Consider the following 15,091-nt stretch of genomic DNA (forward strand, 5'->3'; position numbering starts at 1 on the left):
AGAGAACTCAAAAAAACCCTTTATATTATGGAAATCACAAACATTCATAAAGTGGGGAGTTATATTACGAACCTCCACATACCTGTCACCTATTTTGACAATTATCAGAATTTTGCCAATCTTGTTTCACCTATTGCCATCTCTCCTCAATTATTTTCCTCACTGGAATATTGTAAAGCAAATCAAGCCCTTGTATCATTTAATACATGAATACTTTAGTATGTAACTCTACCAGATTACAAAAATAAAACAAGTTTTAAAACATAGCTATTATATCACTATCACTCCTAACAAAATGAACTATTTCTTAGTGTCATTTTATATCTAGCCTGGTTTCAAATTTCCTCAGTTGTCTCAAAAATGCCTTTCTGATATTTTAAAAATTAAAATCTAAACAGCTTGGTATGGCTCCTAAAGGATCTTTTTAAAATCAGTAAGAGCCACCCACCTTGGGCCAGCAGGTGGCATGGTGGTTAAGGCACTGAAATTCCCACATAGCTGACCATGGTTTGAATCCCGTACCTGGTGGCTTACTTTCTCTCTCCTCTCTCTCTCTTTCTCTCTCTCTCTCTCTCTCTGCCTTTCTCTGGCAAGACTCATGTGAACATAAATAAATAATTCTTTAAAAAAAGAAAAAGAAAACAAAAGAGCCACCCACGTCCCTTTCCCCTCACTTTCCACCACCATTTTTCCACGTCATTTATATGCTCAAGAAACCAGGTCAATTTCCTTACAGAGTCTCCCACTAATGGATCTGGCATACGTTGTCCTCTGGTGTTATTTAGCATGGTCCTCACTTCATTGTATTTATTTGATTAGATCAGGTTCAATTTCCTAAAAAATGTTTTCTTTACTCATGATAAAGTGTGTGCATATACATGAGAGGCAGAGAGGAAGACAGAGAAGGACGAGCAGCCTCCATAGGTTCTGTTCACACTGGGACCGCTTTCCTGGAGTCCTCCAGCCCATCAGATCTTGGGCACTTGCACACGTGCCTGGGGTGTTTCAGGCTGACCTGGTAAGGGACTGGAATCATGGTTACCATGTGAGCAGTGCACCCTCATTGCACCCCAGAGACAACTTCACTCCAACATTTTTAATAGGGGAAAAAAAAAGTGTTTACTGGGGCCAGCAGGTGGTGTGGCGGTTAATGGGCTGGATTCTCACAATAATTATTAGCAGCAGTTCAAGTCCTGGACTCAGCGGCTTGAAAATCACACAGGGCATGTGTGCATCTGTGCTGACTCCAGAATGAGATGGGAAAAGAAGGGATTATACAGTGTGGCCATCTCCACTGGCGGGGGGTGGGGAGGTGGTTTCTCACTTTCCCTGTCTCTGTCTCTCTCCAGTGAGCATATGCACTCTATGGCAAGAATCTAAAAAAAAAAAAAAAAAGCTTACCATAGATTTTATTTGGTCACTTATGATGGGCCAGCTGAATTGAAAATAAATTTCAATATTAAAAAAATTCCTACACTGTCAGTTTATTAAACACTAGAACCACGCTCACCATTCCAGGCTACTTTAACATGGTGCTATCTGGCTAGGTTGATGGGATTTGTATTCTTTGACGCTAGTTAGACTCATTATAGAGGACTTCCCATTTTGGTTATTCTAGGTATCAGGCATAAGGTAGATTTTTCAACCTAGTGATCTTAGATGATAAAGTCCTTCCCAAAGTGGTTTTCTCTGACCCAGAGCACTTCCCATCACTCAGGGGTGTGAGGACCAGCCTCCAGAGTTCTGCGTCTAGTAGTCGATTGTGGTTCAAGTCCTGGACCCGGTGGCTTAAACTCACGCTGGGCACGTGTGCATGTGTGCCCAAGATCCCGAGAGGAGAATAGAAGAGAAGGGACTGCAGCATGGCCATCTACCCCTGTGGGGGTAGTTTCTCCCTTTCTGTCTCTTTGTCTGTCTCTGTCTTTCTGGTGAGCACACGAGCCCAATAGCAAAAACTTCTCCAAAAAAAAAAAAAGTTATGTTTTCTTATTTATTTATTTATGTTTAGGTTTTTGCCATAGGGCATGTGCACTCACTGAAGAGAGAAAGAGAGAGAGACACAGAGAGAGGAAAAATGAGAAATCACATGCCAGGGGGGATGGTCATGCCACAATCCCTTCTTACCCATTGTCCTCTTGGGATTTTGGGCATGCATGCATATACAGCAGCATGAGTTTCAAGCCACTGGGCCCAGGAGTCAAACCACAGTTAGGGAGTCCAGTGCCTAACCCACCATGCCACCTGCTAGCCCCACTATATTTTCTTATTTAAAATAGTTTTTACTGCAAATACCAATCCTTATTTACAAAGACCCCATGCCCCCATCACTATGAGACCATATGTTGATACTTTCTGTTTTCCTCACCCTCAGAAAAGCTTCCAGTCCCGACATTAATAATAAATATTCAAAATAATGTTCTTGATGGACTGGGGCCAGCAGATGGTGTAGACGTTGGGATGACTAGATCCCCTATGGCCACACCGGCGGCCTGAAAACATGCCACGAAGGTGTGCGTGTGTGCCCAAAATCCTGAGAGAAGAATGGAGAAGGGGTTGTAGTGTGGCCATCCTCCCATTGTGGGGTCACTTCCCACTTTCCCTCTCTCTGTCTCTCTCTGGCCAGTGCACATGCCCTTTGACAAGAAAATCTGAAAACAAACAAACAAACAAAAAACCAAGTAATCAAGACTTACCTTCTGTTAACCTGAGAATAAGTGTGGGATCTAACCCAAAATGTTCAAATGTGGCACCCCCTGGGTCAGCATAAAACGCTAATTGACTCAGGTGCGAACGACTCTTCATTCGGGATGAAAAAGTTGACTTTTGGTAGATTTTCATGCTACGGTTCATGATTTTTTCCTGTCCAAGTGGAAAAGTTTAAGGGAATTTTTAATATGCCAAAATAATGTTGTCTGAAAGTAGTGATTGTATAGAAAACTGTCATTTGCAACAAGTGATAGTAATATTAAAAAAGTAAGCATTCCTTCTTTGAAGAATAGTATAATTTCCTTCCTAGAAGAAGTTGAGCAAATATGTCTAAAAAAAAATGAATTCTTATTAAGTAGATATGTCACAAATACAAGGCTGAAAAATGTTCTCTAGTTTTATTTTCACAATTTTGTCTTGCCCCCAATACAGGTAAAACTTGGAAACCCCAAGAGTTTTCTTTGCTGCCATTTCTGTGGAAGTGACAACTTGAAAAGAAATGAATCACCCCAGGCAATATTTTAAAATTAGGCTTCCAATTTCATTCATCTCTTCTCAGTTTTATTTTGGGTAAATTCAACAACAATGCACAACAACCATCACAGATATATCAGTTCTTCAGTGTTTCTAGATAGTTCTCTCATAGTGATTAAAGAAAATCCTATAGGGGCCAGCAGCTGGCATGATGTAACCCCCACATGGCTGACTGTAGTTCAAGTTCTGGACCTGGTGGCTTGCTTTCTCCCTTTCTCTGGCCAAATTGAATAATAATAATAACAAATAAAATAATTTTTTAAAAAAGTCCTGTGGGGCCAGCAGTTAGCGTAATGGCTAAGTTGCTGGACTCCCATGTAGTCCACCGCGGTTCACGTCCTGGACCCAGTGGCTTAAAACTCACGCCGGGCGCGTGTGCGTGCGTGCCCAAGATCCTGAGAGGAGAATGGAGGAGAAGGGATTGCAGCGTGGACATCTGCCCTGGGGAGGGGGATTTCTCACTCTCTTTCGCTCTGTCTTTCTGGCAAGTGCACATGCCCTATAGCAAAAACCTCTCAAAAAACCACAAACAAACAAAAAAAGTCCTGTAATCTGCCTTTACCTCTGAGAAGAAATTCCCTTGAAGTATGAACCAGGCAACGTAAGGTATGGCCATACAGGTCATGAGTTTAACCCTGCAAGGCACAGGTCGGAGAGGCAGCCTCATTGCTAGTTTAGCTTCATACCAAATAATTCTAAGGTGACACCCCCTCCCCTGCCTTTTATACCACTTTCCTCCCCCTGCCGCTCCCTTAACTTACATATATTGTCTTATCCATATCTGCTTAGCAAACCTGGACTTCTTGGAGACTCGCTCCTGTTACCGCAGAGAACTCCCTTAACTTACATATATTGTCTTATCTATATCCGCTTGGCAAACCTGGACTTATTCTTGGAGACTCGCTCCTGTTACCGCAGAGAAATCTTTGTGTTCCACACCTCCTTCTTCTGCCTCTTCTCACCAACAAAGACAGGGACCCCCTTTTCTCTATATTTTCTTTGCGTGTTGCTATTACTGTATTTCCTCAACTCTAAGATCTACTTATTGTAAGATGCACTATTATTGTGGGCATAGACCCTGCTGTATGATGTTCCGTCTATGTAAACTAGAGCCCAACTGCAGCAATATTGAACTATGGAAAATGTGGGTGTAGGTCAATGAAGGAGGATCTATCATGCATACCCTGGATTGAAGGGGTGTGTCTTCCTCCCACCATGTGCTAGATGTTATTCTGCCCTCCCTCTTCACATTGTCCCCCCAGCACAGACCAGAGTTTACGCTGAGTGTTAAGAGCTGACGCCATGTCTTAATTCAGCAACATTCATAAGAATGATGGACACAAGAGGAGTCTAACATTAACTGAGACTTTTATTTTTAAATAAAGCCTTACCTTTCTCTTTTCTATCATTTCATTTTCTTTGAAAAGAAAAAGATCTTTGAAAAAGATCTTATAAGGCCTGTCCTTTTTGACTGAGTCATCTTTTCTTCTATCTGAAAAAAAAAATAAGAGAAAGAAAGAAAACCTTTCATCTTCTCTTCTCTGTTGATCAGAACAGTAAGGCCCTCCCAGTCAGGGAAGAGTGAGCGGGGCCTGGGGGGCGAGGGGGTCTCTGAGAAGATAGGATGTAGACAGCCTCACTGCCCCAACTGAGGGCAGAGTCACCGTGCCCGGATGTTGTGGGTAGGAGCCTCAACTTCTCTATTTCCCATGGCACCGAGCACAGCTCTCAGTGTATTGAAGGGAATGAGTTCATACAATAAGGGAGTCTTTAACAGAATAGTGGGATTGTATGTTGAGATATGAAGAACTGTTTCTTCCTACCACCTGTTACCCTTACAGTATCATTTCAGCTGTAATGAACTCAGCCACTACCCTTAGGGGGAACCTCTGTCCAGTCTAAAGAGTCTTAAGAAGAAAAAATCAAGGTCATAACAAGTGCTGGGGAGGATGTGGAGAAACTGGACCCTCATGCACTAGGGACAGGAATGCAAATACGATTCCCAGGGCCCTCCTAGAGGCTCACAGCAGAGGCCCTGGCTCTTTCTACCCTGTTGCTATATTCTTGGTCCAATATGGCTGCTTCTGCCCCAGGGATCACACCCACATTCCTGACGGCAAGGAGGAGAAAACAGGAGCAGGGAGCACACCTCGAGTTGCACTCACCACTTCCACTGACAGCTGCTTGTGCAGAACTTAAGTCATATGGCTATATCTGCCTCTAGAGAAAGTTGAAAATATACTCTACCCTGGGTGCCAGAACTTAGTTGTATTGCTCTGCCTGGCTCTTAAATCCAGACTTTGTTTGTCAGAGGGAATATAAATCTCTTATCATGTTTAAGTCACTGTTGGTTTAGATTTTCTATCATTTGTGGCCAATTCTAAATTCAGAGATATTGTGCAAATTGTCTTCCAGAAAGGATGCCTATAGAGAGCCTGTTACTTGGAAGAAATTCTGGGTGTTAGTCAATCTTTAAATTTTTATCAAAATTTTAAGTGGGAAAAAAAGTATTCCTGGTACGCTCAGAAATTCTAATTCCTTGTATATTTAAAAAAATGAAGGGTAAGAAAAGAGGATGAAAAAGATCAAAAAAGGACAGATTTTAATACACTTTAGTTACACATGTCCTTTTTGACAAGGAATTCATTGCTTTATGTCATGAGAAACTCTTACAATCTAGCTCAATATGACCGTTTAATCCACCCCTAATTTTAGAATTATTTTCTTTGCAGCTAAAAAGTACAACAGAATCCTCTCAGCAGGTAGGGGATGAACTCCTTGCATCTTAATGCGTATTGTTAACGTGACCATTTCTTTACTCTCCTGATCTGCTATGGAGCCTAACCCTACTAGGTAAAGTGAATTCTCATTGATTGATTTCTTTTTACCGTCAAAATGCACTGATGCCGGAGATACATTTGATGACATTTTGTCTCCTGGGCCTGTCCAAAGAAAAGGAAATACATTTTTAAAAGTTCTGTAATCACCATATGAAGCAGGTAAATTCAACTGCCAGAGATGCCTAGCATTTACTGGTTTCAGAGAACAGAGTACACACAGATTCTTTGACCCAGAGATTCTAATCTAGGTGTCATCCCAAGACAATAATTATCCAAGTGGGCAAGAAGAGATGTATAATAATGTTTGTTCAGTGTCGTTGAATAGAGAGTTGGTTAAATAACTCTAGTATACCCATGAAATGGATTGATGTGTGGTCCCTTACAATGATGCTGTAAGCCCAGCATAGTTGGCACTATCTGGTGGGCTACATGGCAGTGCTGAAAGCCATGTAGTTGATGTGTGTTTGAATCCCTGGGCTGGCCTAAACATGTAAGAGGCATTTAAAACCTTGATGAGCTGGAGGGTGGGGAGAGGGGTCATGGTGTCAAGACCCTGCCAAGGGTGCTTCTTTCTTTCTCTCTCTCTAGTACATGAATGCATGTGCTTTCTATTAGGAATGATTTTAAAAATGTAAATATTTATCAGTCTACTATATAAGTAAATGACAAAATAATTGCAAACGAATAAGAATAGTGTGAATAAAAAAAATGTACACAACCATCTGAGAAGTGTTTGAAAAGCTGTCCAAATATTAATAGTAATTACTTCTGATTTGGCACAATCTCACCTTTTATGAGATTTGGGATTAATATGTGTCAGGTACAGTTCTAGGTTGGAAGACAGGAAAATTTATCCTGTTTGTTTGTTTGTTTTTTAATTACCAGAGGACACATGAGCTTGCCAGAGAGAGACAGAGAGACAGGAAGACAGGGAAACAGACAGGGAAAGGAAGACAGTCCACTATGGGAGCCTCGTTACACTGCAATTCCTTCTCCTCCATTTCTCTATCCTGTTAAGATTACCATTACTTGTGAAAAACATGTGCCAGTATGTTTTTCAAGTTACGGGCCAGGATTTGAACTGTCATTGACCATGTGGGATCTGGCTTCCCTAACCATTAGACTATAGGCTGTCCTGGTAGTTTTTTTAAAAGACAAAAAACTGGGGCCAGCAAGTGGTGTGGTGGTTAAAGGTGTTGTACTCCCACATGGCCAATCACGGTTTGAGTCTTGGACCTGGTGTCTTGCTTTCTCGCTTTGTCTCTTTCGCTCTGTCTTTCTGATCAAAATCGGAAAATAATAATAATAAATAAAGTAAAATAAAATATTTTTTTGATTTATTCATTTATTTTCATTTGACCAGAGACAGAGAGAGAGAGAGAGAGAAAGTGAGAAAGCAAGCCACCAGGTCCAGGACTTGAACTGTGGTCGGCCATGTGGAAGTGTCCAGCACCTTAACCACCACGCCTCCTGCTGGTCCCTAAAATAATTATTAAACACACCCACACACACACGCAAACCCATCTTCTTGGGGCCTACATTTTAATTACTTAGCATCTCTGGGTCTCAGTTTCCTATCCTATAAAATGGGGATAATAGGTCCATTTCTTGAGGCTTTATTGAGGATTCAATGAGGCAATGGATTTGAACAACCAAGCAGGGTGCCCGGCATACAGATACTCCCAGTTTAGAAGATAGGAGCTCTTATGTGCTATATTTACTAATTAGCATGTGATTTTTACTACTAATGACTATGAAACAAGGGTGAAAAAGAGCAAAAAAAATTATGTTAAAGCTTTTACAAGAGAAAAAAGTGCATACTGCATTTGTCATTTATTTTTTCACATTACTGAAGACTTTTTCACAGATATTACATTTATTCGGACAGCTGGAAAAGAAGGGTCAGTGACATAATGATAATCTGTGGGTTTGTTAAGTATTTAGAATTTGGATGGCTAATACTAAAGATTTATCGAAGACCTTTTACATTTTACACTCTTCACTCATCCCCAAATTTAAGATTATGCTCACTTCTTTTTTGTCATATTTTTGCTCCTTGATGATTTATCTAAATTCACTCTCCTCTCTAGTCCCTTTCCCTTTATCTTAAAAGTCACTCTGTAATGAGCATCTTTATCCACACGCTCTTGTGCTTATTCCACAAACAGAAAAACTGGAAGCTCCCCTTCCATAAAGCCAACTACCAGTAGCAGAGATCTGCTCATTTCTTCCGTTATTCATAGATTGTATAAGTGGAGTCAGTGGTCTCTAAAAGTTGTTATACTTCTGTACTTTCTTTTTTTCTGAGAGGTTTTTCACCAGGGCTCATGTACTCTCTGGAGAGAGAGAGACAGAGACAGTGAGAGGGAAAGTGGTCATCCCCCCTTCTCCTCCACTATTTTTTTGGGAGCTTGGGCATGCACGCACACATGCCTAGCATGATTTTCAAGCCACAGGATCCAGTACTTGAACCTCGGTCGACCAAGTGGGAGCCCAGTGATGGTGCCATCTGCTGGCCCCATACTTCAGTACTTTCAAATACATTAATCTCCCTATTGATGAGTGAAGAGTTGGTGAAGAGCAGAAGGGAGGGAGAAGAACAAACTATTCTTAGGAAGGGATTATGAAGTTTCTTTTCCAACCAGGAAAAAGTCAAAACCCATGAAGATCTTTGTTGTGTAAAATATAGTATGGGGGCCTGCAGGTGACATAGTGGGTAAAGTGTTGGACTTCCACATGGCTGACTGCAGTTTGAGTCCTGGACCTGGTGGCTTGAAAACCACTTTGGGCATATTTGCTTGCAAGACCAAAATCCCAGGAGGAGAATGGAGGAGAAGGGATTGCAGTTTGGCCATCCTCCCTGGGAGGTGATCTCTCACTTTCTCGCTCTCTGTCTCTCTCTCAAGTGCATGTGCCCTATGGCAAAAACCTAGTGTGTGTGTGTGTGTGTGTGTGTGTGTGTGTACGCATAGAGTATGATGGCTAAACAAAGTCTCTGTACTGAAAGAGAAGGAAAATGTAACTGAGTCACGCAGCAAATGCCTGTAAGTATACATTTATATCCACTGTCTGATGGGTCAAAGAGATTAAGAGTTCAGAAATATCAGGAATTGAACTATCAAGGTGACCCACATGGGAAGGTGCCAGGTTTGTGCCTGAAGACCTTCCTGAGTATGCTGGGCACACCTGTGCCCATGATCAAGAGCTGCCTGAAGTTGGGAACCAGCAGTTAGCGTAATGGCTATGTCGTTGGACTCCCACGTAGTCGACCGTGGTTCACGTCCTGGACCTGGTGGCTTAAAACTCACGCCGGGCGCGTGTGCGTGCGTGCCCAAGATCCCGAGAGGAGAATGGAGAAGGGATTGCGGCGTGACCATCCCCCCTGGGGGGTGATTTCTTGCTTTATGTCTCTCTCTCTCTCTCTCTCTGTCTGGCGAGCGCATGCGCCCTATAGCGAAAAACTTCTCCAAGAAGAAAAAAGAGCTGCCTGAAGCTAGGGGTGGATTGAGGCACCCAGACCCTGTTGGGAGCACTCTCTTTCTCTGTCTCTCTGTCTGGTGAAAGGAATAAACTTTAAAAAATGCTGGTGTGTGATTGTAAGCCATTCTTTTTAAGGTGGCATAGACGAAATGATTAAGAGCATGGACTTTCTTAGTGCCCTTTAATCCTTACACTTCAATTTCTCCATCTTTCAAAAGGAATAAGAATAGTACCTATTTTGTGAGATTCTTAGATAAGGGCTATGGTTTGGATAATGTTTTGCTCCCCCAAAGTTCATGTTCTAGAAGCTTAATCCTGAGTGTAAGGGCTTTGTGGGGTAGTGAGACCTTTAAGATGGGGTATGGGGGCGTCTGATGGGAAGGCACCATCCTATCAGCTGGGAGCATAACAGAGACAGAGAATTCTGTTTCCTCTTTCTTTGCACGCGCCTGCCCTTCTCTCTTTTCAATTGCCAGAGGATACGTGTGCTAGCCAGGGAGAGAGGAAAAGAGAGAAAGCACTCTACAATGAGGTGTGGTCACATTGCAATCCTTTCTTCTCCATGTCTTCTTCCTGTCAGGATTTTGGGCACCATGCACACCCACCCAGCATGCTTTTCAGACTTCTGGGCCAGGACTCAAACTGCAGTAGCCCTACGGGATCTAGCTTCCTATGCAAAGCACTTAACCACTGCTCTATGAGGCCAGACCCCTTCTCTCTCTTTGGACTTTCCAGTCACCAGAATAAGCCAAATAAGCCTCTAGGTTTGTTTGCTTGTTTTGAATAAATCACCCAGTCTCCATATTCTTGCTTTGTTAACATAGTAACAGACTAAGACAGTGAGTTACTGTGCCCAGATGTGGGCAGCGTCAGAAGTGGACAAGGTGCCATGTGATGGTAAGCACATGAAGAAGAGTGTTTGAAGGAAGGAAGGTGTCCAGCATGTTTAGGAGACACTAGTGGGACTTAAGCACAGAGAACAAATGGGTGACAGATGAAGTCAGTGAGACAAGTTCCAGATCGCAAGGGCTTTGTAGGTCATCACTCAGCAACATGGAGACTCATTCTACTGCTCCCTCTAACTGCTGAGTTGAGAAGAGAAAGGGATGAGGGCTGCAAGGAAGACCTGTTGGGAGACCCCAGCCATTGGGAGGCAAGAGATAATGGAGTCCCTTGGAATAGTGATGGGGGTGGTCGGAAGTGGTCCAATTCTGAATATATTTTGAAATGAAGACATAGAGTATAGGGTGATCAATCATTCAGCTATGGAGTTTGAGATAAAGGGCGGAAGCAAAAAAAAAAAAAAAAAAAAGGATGGAAGTGCCATCAGAGGATATAGGAAGGTAGTGGGTAAGGTTGTTGGGGAGATCACAGGTTCAATTTGGAACATGCTGCATTTGAGATTCCTATTATATTAAGCATCCAAAAAGACATGGGTGTAGAATATATTGTTCTTTCAAGTGAATACCACTCTGGTTGACTCAGTGAATTCTTATATTCATCTAACAGTTATTCAATTCTATGCGGTCACTGAGTCATCTTGATGAATGTCATCACAGAGGCAGTAAGAAGATACTATGAGAGGACCCTGGTCTTGGGGACAGGCAAGTTTCAATCTTATCTCTGACTCTTGTCAGCACTTTTCTTGGGCCTAGCAAATTGAACTCAATGCATTTCAGATTCTTCTTCTGTCAACTCTGGATAACGAAGCCTTTCTCACAGGCTTGTTGTCATTTCAAACTCAAATGTACACGAAGTGCCTGCTCACAGTAGGCGGGGAAAGAAATGGTCGCTTATACTCCTTCAAAGTAGATATTGCCCAGATCTGTTCTCCTCTGGTCCACTTTGTCTTGTGACTAACCCCCAGCATTTGAAAAGCAGAGAGAGCAAAACTGATAACCAGCTTTTGTAAGAAACCCTGCATCGAAGTTTTTCAGCTGGTCACTGGGGAGGAATCCACTAGTAATACCAGTGCACATTTGGAAGACACGGCTCACCTTCGCGTAGATTCTTAACATTTCAAGTTCTAGGAGAGTGAGGGAAGAGGAGTGGGATTTTATAAGGTCTGATCCTAAAGTTCTAGACCAACTCTAAAATAAAATGAACAATATTATCTATCAGATATTATTCAAAGCTGTTTCAATTTGGTTTGCACAACACCCCTCTTTCCAGAGTCTCCAAAAAAGAGAATGTGTTTATCTCCCACGTGCAAATAAGGATGTAAACAGGTTCTCTCAGACCCAATACCTTTCTGTTCTTTCCCCCACCTCCTTCCCACCCACCTTGGACAAATACTAGGTGACAGGGCTGTCAACTGTGGCCTTGGAAGGTGTATAGAGCCCAGAGTTAGCAATTTTTTGTTTACCCCAGAGCCAGGAACCACTAGGTCCTTGGCCTGCTCCATGACCTGCTTCTTTTGATTAGTCAGAAGCGGAGTACAATGATGAGGAAATGACTTTTGGCTTGACCTTTAAAGCCTTGCTGGCGTCAAGTTCACTGTTTTCTATGGACTTTTCTGTTGACATTTCTGACTACTTTTGCAAACTGAGATAAATAACTGGAGGTCCAGAGGAAGGAAGAGTATGGGAAAGTGAGCAAATGGGAGTGAGCGCCTAGTGAAAGTATTTTGTAAACTAAGGAATGCTATAGGGACATAGGTTATTACTAAGATAAAATGTGTTATCCTCACGCTGTGGAATGATAATCATCTAACAGTAACCAAGGAGGCGAGAGCTTTGCTTTGATCCTTCCTGCTTCTGCAAACCTTTGCACAAGCTTTCAGGTAATGCTGTCTGTCTGGACTGTTACCTAGATGCATTCAGTCCATTCATGCACATAAACGTCCATGAAACAGAAGGACAGTTTACCCTTGAACAATGTGGGGCTTTAAGGGCACCTAACATCTGCACAATCGAAAATCCCCCAAACTTAACTACTGATAACCCACCATGGACTGGAAGCCTCCCTAATAGCATAAAAAGTCAATCAACACATCATTTGTAAGAGAAAGGTACTTCAAAAAGTTCATGGGAAAACAGAATTAAAGTATGGGTTTAGTCCGGTGCAAAAAAAAGTTTGAAATCCATGCACAAGTTTTTTCATATTATGAATTTTCCACTAACATTTTGAAAATGCCTCATTCTATATAATATATTCTTACAATAATGCAAGTGGTAAAGTGTTATTTAAAAAATTATAAGGAAGAAAAAAAACATTTACAGTATTTACTGAAAAAAAATATTACATATATGTAGACCCAGGCAATTCAAACCTGTGTTGTCCAATGGTGAACTGTATAATTCCTTTAAGATTTGCCAAGAATTGGGACCAGAAGATGGCATAATGGTTATGTTGCTGGATTCCTATGTAGTTGACTGTGGTTTGAGTCTTGGACTTGGTGGCTTAAAAAAGTCACACAAGGCATGTGCACGTATGGGCCCAAAATCCCAAGAGGAGAATGGAAGAGAAAGGGATTGAGGTGTGGCCGTTCCCCCTGGGGGGGGAGATTTATTGCTTTCTGAGGGAAAATGCGATGGTCTGTGAGGCTGACCCACGTCGGAAGGTTCCATGCTCACCTCCGGAGACCTCCCTGAGCACAACAGGCCCATGTGCCCATGACCCAGACCGGCTGAAACTGGGGGTGGATCTTAGAGTCAAGACCCTGTTGGAGTGCTGTCATTCTGTTTCTCTTGCTCTGTCTCCCTCATTCATGGAAGGAAAGACATTAAACTTAAAAAAAAAAAAAAGGTAAATTTATTGAGCATTCTGTGAATTCATGAGGATAACTAGTACCATTGGCTGAAATCTAATCCTTAATTTGGCTAGCGAGACTAATAGATTAAAGTAAAACAGAAAATATAATAATAATATAGTAATAATGATAAGGGACCAGCAGATGATGTAAGTGGTTACACTGCTGGACTCCCACATGACTGATCACAGTTCAAGTTCTGGACCTGGTGGCTTGAAAATCACACCAGGCACATGTGTGTGCATGCCCAAGATCCTGAAAGGAGCATGGAGAAGAAGGGATCGCAGCATGACCACCCTCCTTGAGGAGTGATTTCTCACTTTCTCTCTCACTATCTCTGACTCTCTGAGGAGAGCACACACGCCCTAAGGCAAAAACCTCTAAAAAACAAATCATCCTAAATACCATTACGCATTTGGAGGGAGGCATTGGGCTGAATGATTTACATTTTATGTTAGTTACTATACAACTTAAGCAAATTCATAAAGTAGAAACAATGATCCCATGATAAAGATGAGAACACTGAGGCTTAGAGAAATTAAGTACAGTTTTTGAGGTCAAAGAGGTCATATGTAATGGAAGTGACACTAAAACAAGTATATTGAACCCCAAACCCTTGTATTTTTCTACAACTTCAACTTTATACTTAACATTGCAAGAGGTAGCTGGTTAAGATTTTTAGCAGAATTTTCTAATATAAAATTGTAATGTTTTTATATCAATTAGTGACTGCTCATGTTCCCCACAGTTTCTACTTCTCGTGTAATATAAACTCGTTTTAAAGCTATGGAGAGACGCACACATCGTTTTGTCATTGTGTTTTTTGAGCTGCGAGTAAACTTGGGATCTTTTTCTTTTAGTATCGCTCATTCATCTTGTCGGTTTAAGTTTCAGCATGCTCCTCTTTCACATAGCTGGTTGGTCTCTCTTTTAGGCAGTAACATACAGCTAAAATATATTCTTACTGACGGGAAGGACACAAAAGGAGTCTTTTGCTATCGGTTCTTAGCATGTACACGGCTTTAAAATGACACTAAATGAATTGTATATTTGTAGTTTTGCAGGCCTTGGCCTGTATGTAATGTGTCTATCTCGGTCTTTTTAGATTTTTTTTTTAACTGTAAAGGCTTTTTTACTGAAAATGCCTGCCCTGTCTTTGTACGGTCCACAAGAGCCAGTTCGAGGCTCCTAACACGACTAACAATCAAGCCAGGCGCCTGCCAGCGTTTTCACAGCAATCGCTAAGAAGCGGCCGGGAGGCAATCCCAGCCCATCTTTAAACACACTTGATTCTGTCTCTAACCTTGGTCACAAGTTGCGCATAGTGCCCACACTCAGGTGGGTGGGGAGGGATGAGATGGGGTGGGGCGGAAACCTGTTTTACCTCAATGAGTTTGGATCCCGGAACCGGTCCAAACTAGCGTTCAGAAAGGCGTTGAGGAAAAGGTGGGTGGAGGCGCCAATGGATCCTCTAGCCTAGGCTCTATCCTCCCCCGCCCTGGTTCCCCTGCATCTCCGGGGCGGACTAGGAGCGGCTTCCGAGCCCAGCTGGCCAACTGAAAAGTGCGCGGGACCCGCCACCCAGTTTCCTTGCCGCGCGGACCCTAGAGCGAACTTCCACCGCACCCCGCTCCTCCCCACCCCGGGTTGCCTCCGAGGGCTACGCTCGGCGTCCGAAGCTCCAGCCCCAGTTCCTAGGGCGGAGGTTTCCCCCGCGCACTCTGCCTCCACTGGGGCCCGCCCCTGGGCAGAGCTACCCTCCCCATCCTGCTCCTACCCG

At 42.6% G+C, this 15,091-nt stretch overlaps 1 protein-coding gene across 2 annotated transcripts in view; it reads right to left on the minus strand.

Annotated features, from left to right (window-relative positions):
• The window catches only part of CCDC38 (coiled-coil domain containing 38), a 53,922-nt gene extending 39,023 nt beyond the window's left edge, over positions 1-14,899 (minus strand). Inside the window, exons 1-4 of one of the 2 annotated variants that reach the window (XM_027774355.1) lie at positions 14,696-14,899; positions 6,129-6,182; positions 4,632-4,732; positions 2,694-2,859 (exon numbers count right to left, since the gene is read on the minus strand). In XM_027774355.1, the coding sequence (XP_027630156.1) occupies positions 2,694-2,859; positions 4,632-4,732; positions 6,129-6,168 (307 nt within the window). In that variant the 5' untranslated portion in view covers positions 6,169-6,182; positions 14,696-14,899. The remainder of the gene's footprint in view (positions 1-2,693; positions 2,860-4,631; positions 4,733-6,128; positions 6,183-14,695) is intronic. The other variant, XM_006154877.3, reaches the window with a different exon arrangement.
• Between the last annotated feature and the right edge of the window lie 192 nt (positions 14,900-15,091).

This window comes from Tupaia chinensis, unplaced genomic scaffold (assembly GCF_000334495.1).
Source record: "Tupaia chinensis unplaced genomic scaffold, TupChi_1.0 Scaffold000423_1, whole genome shotgun sequence".
Lineage (NCBI taxonomy): Eukaryota > Metazoa > Chordata > Mammalia > Scandentia > Tupaiidae > Tupaia > Tupaia belangeri.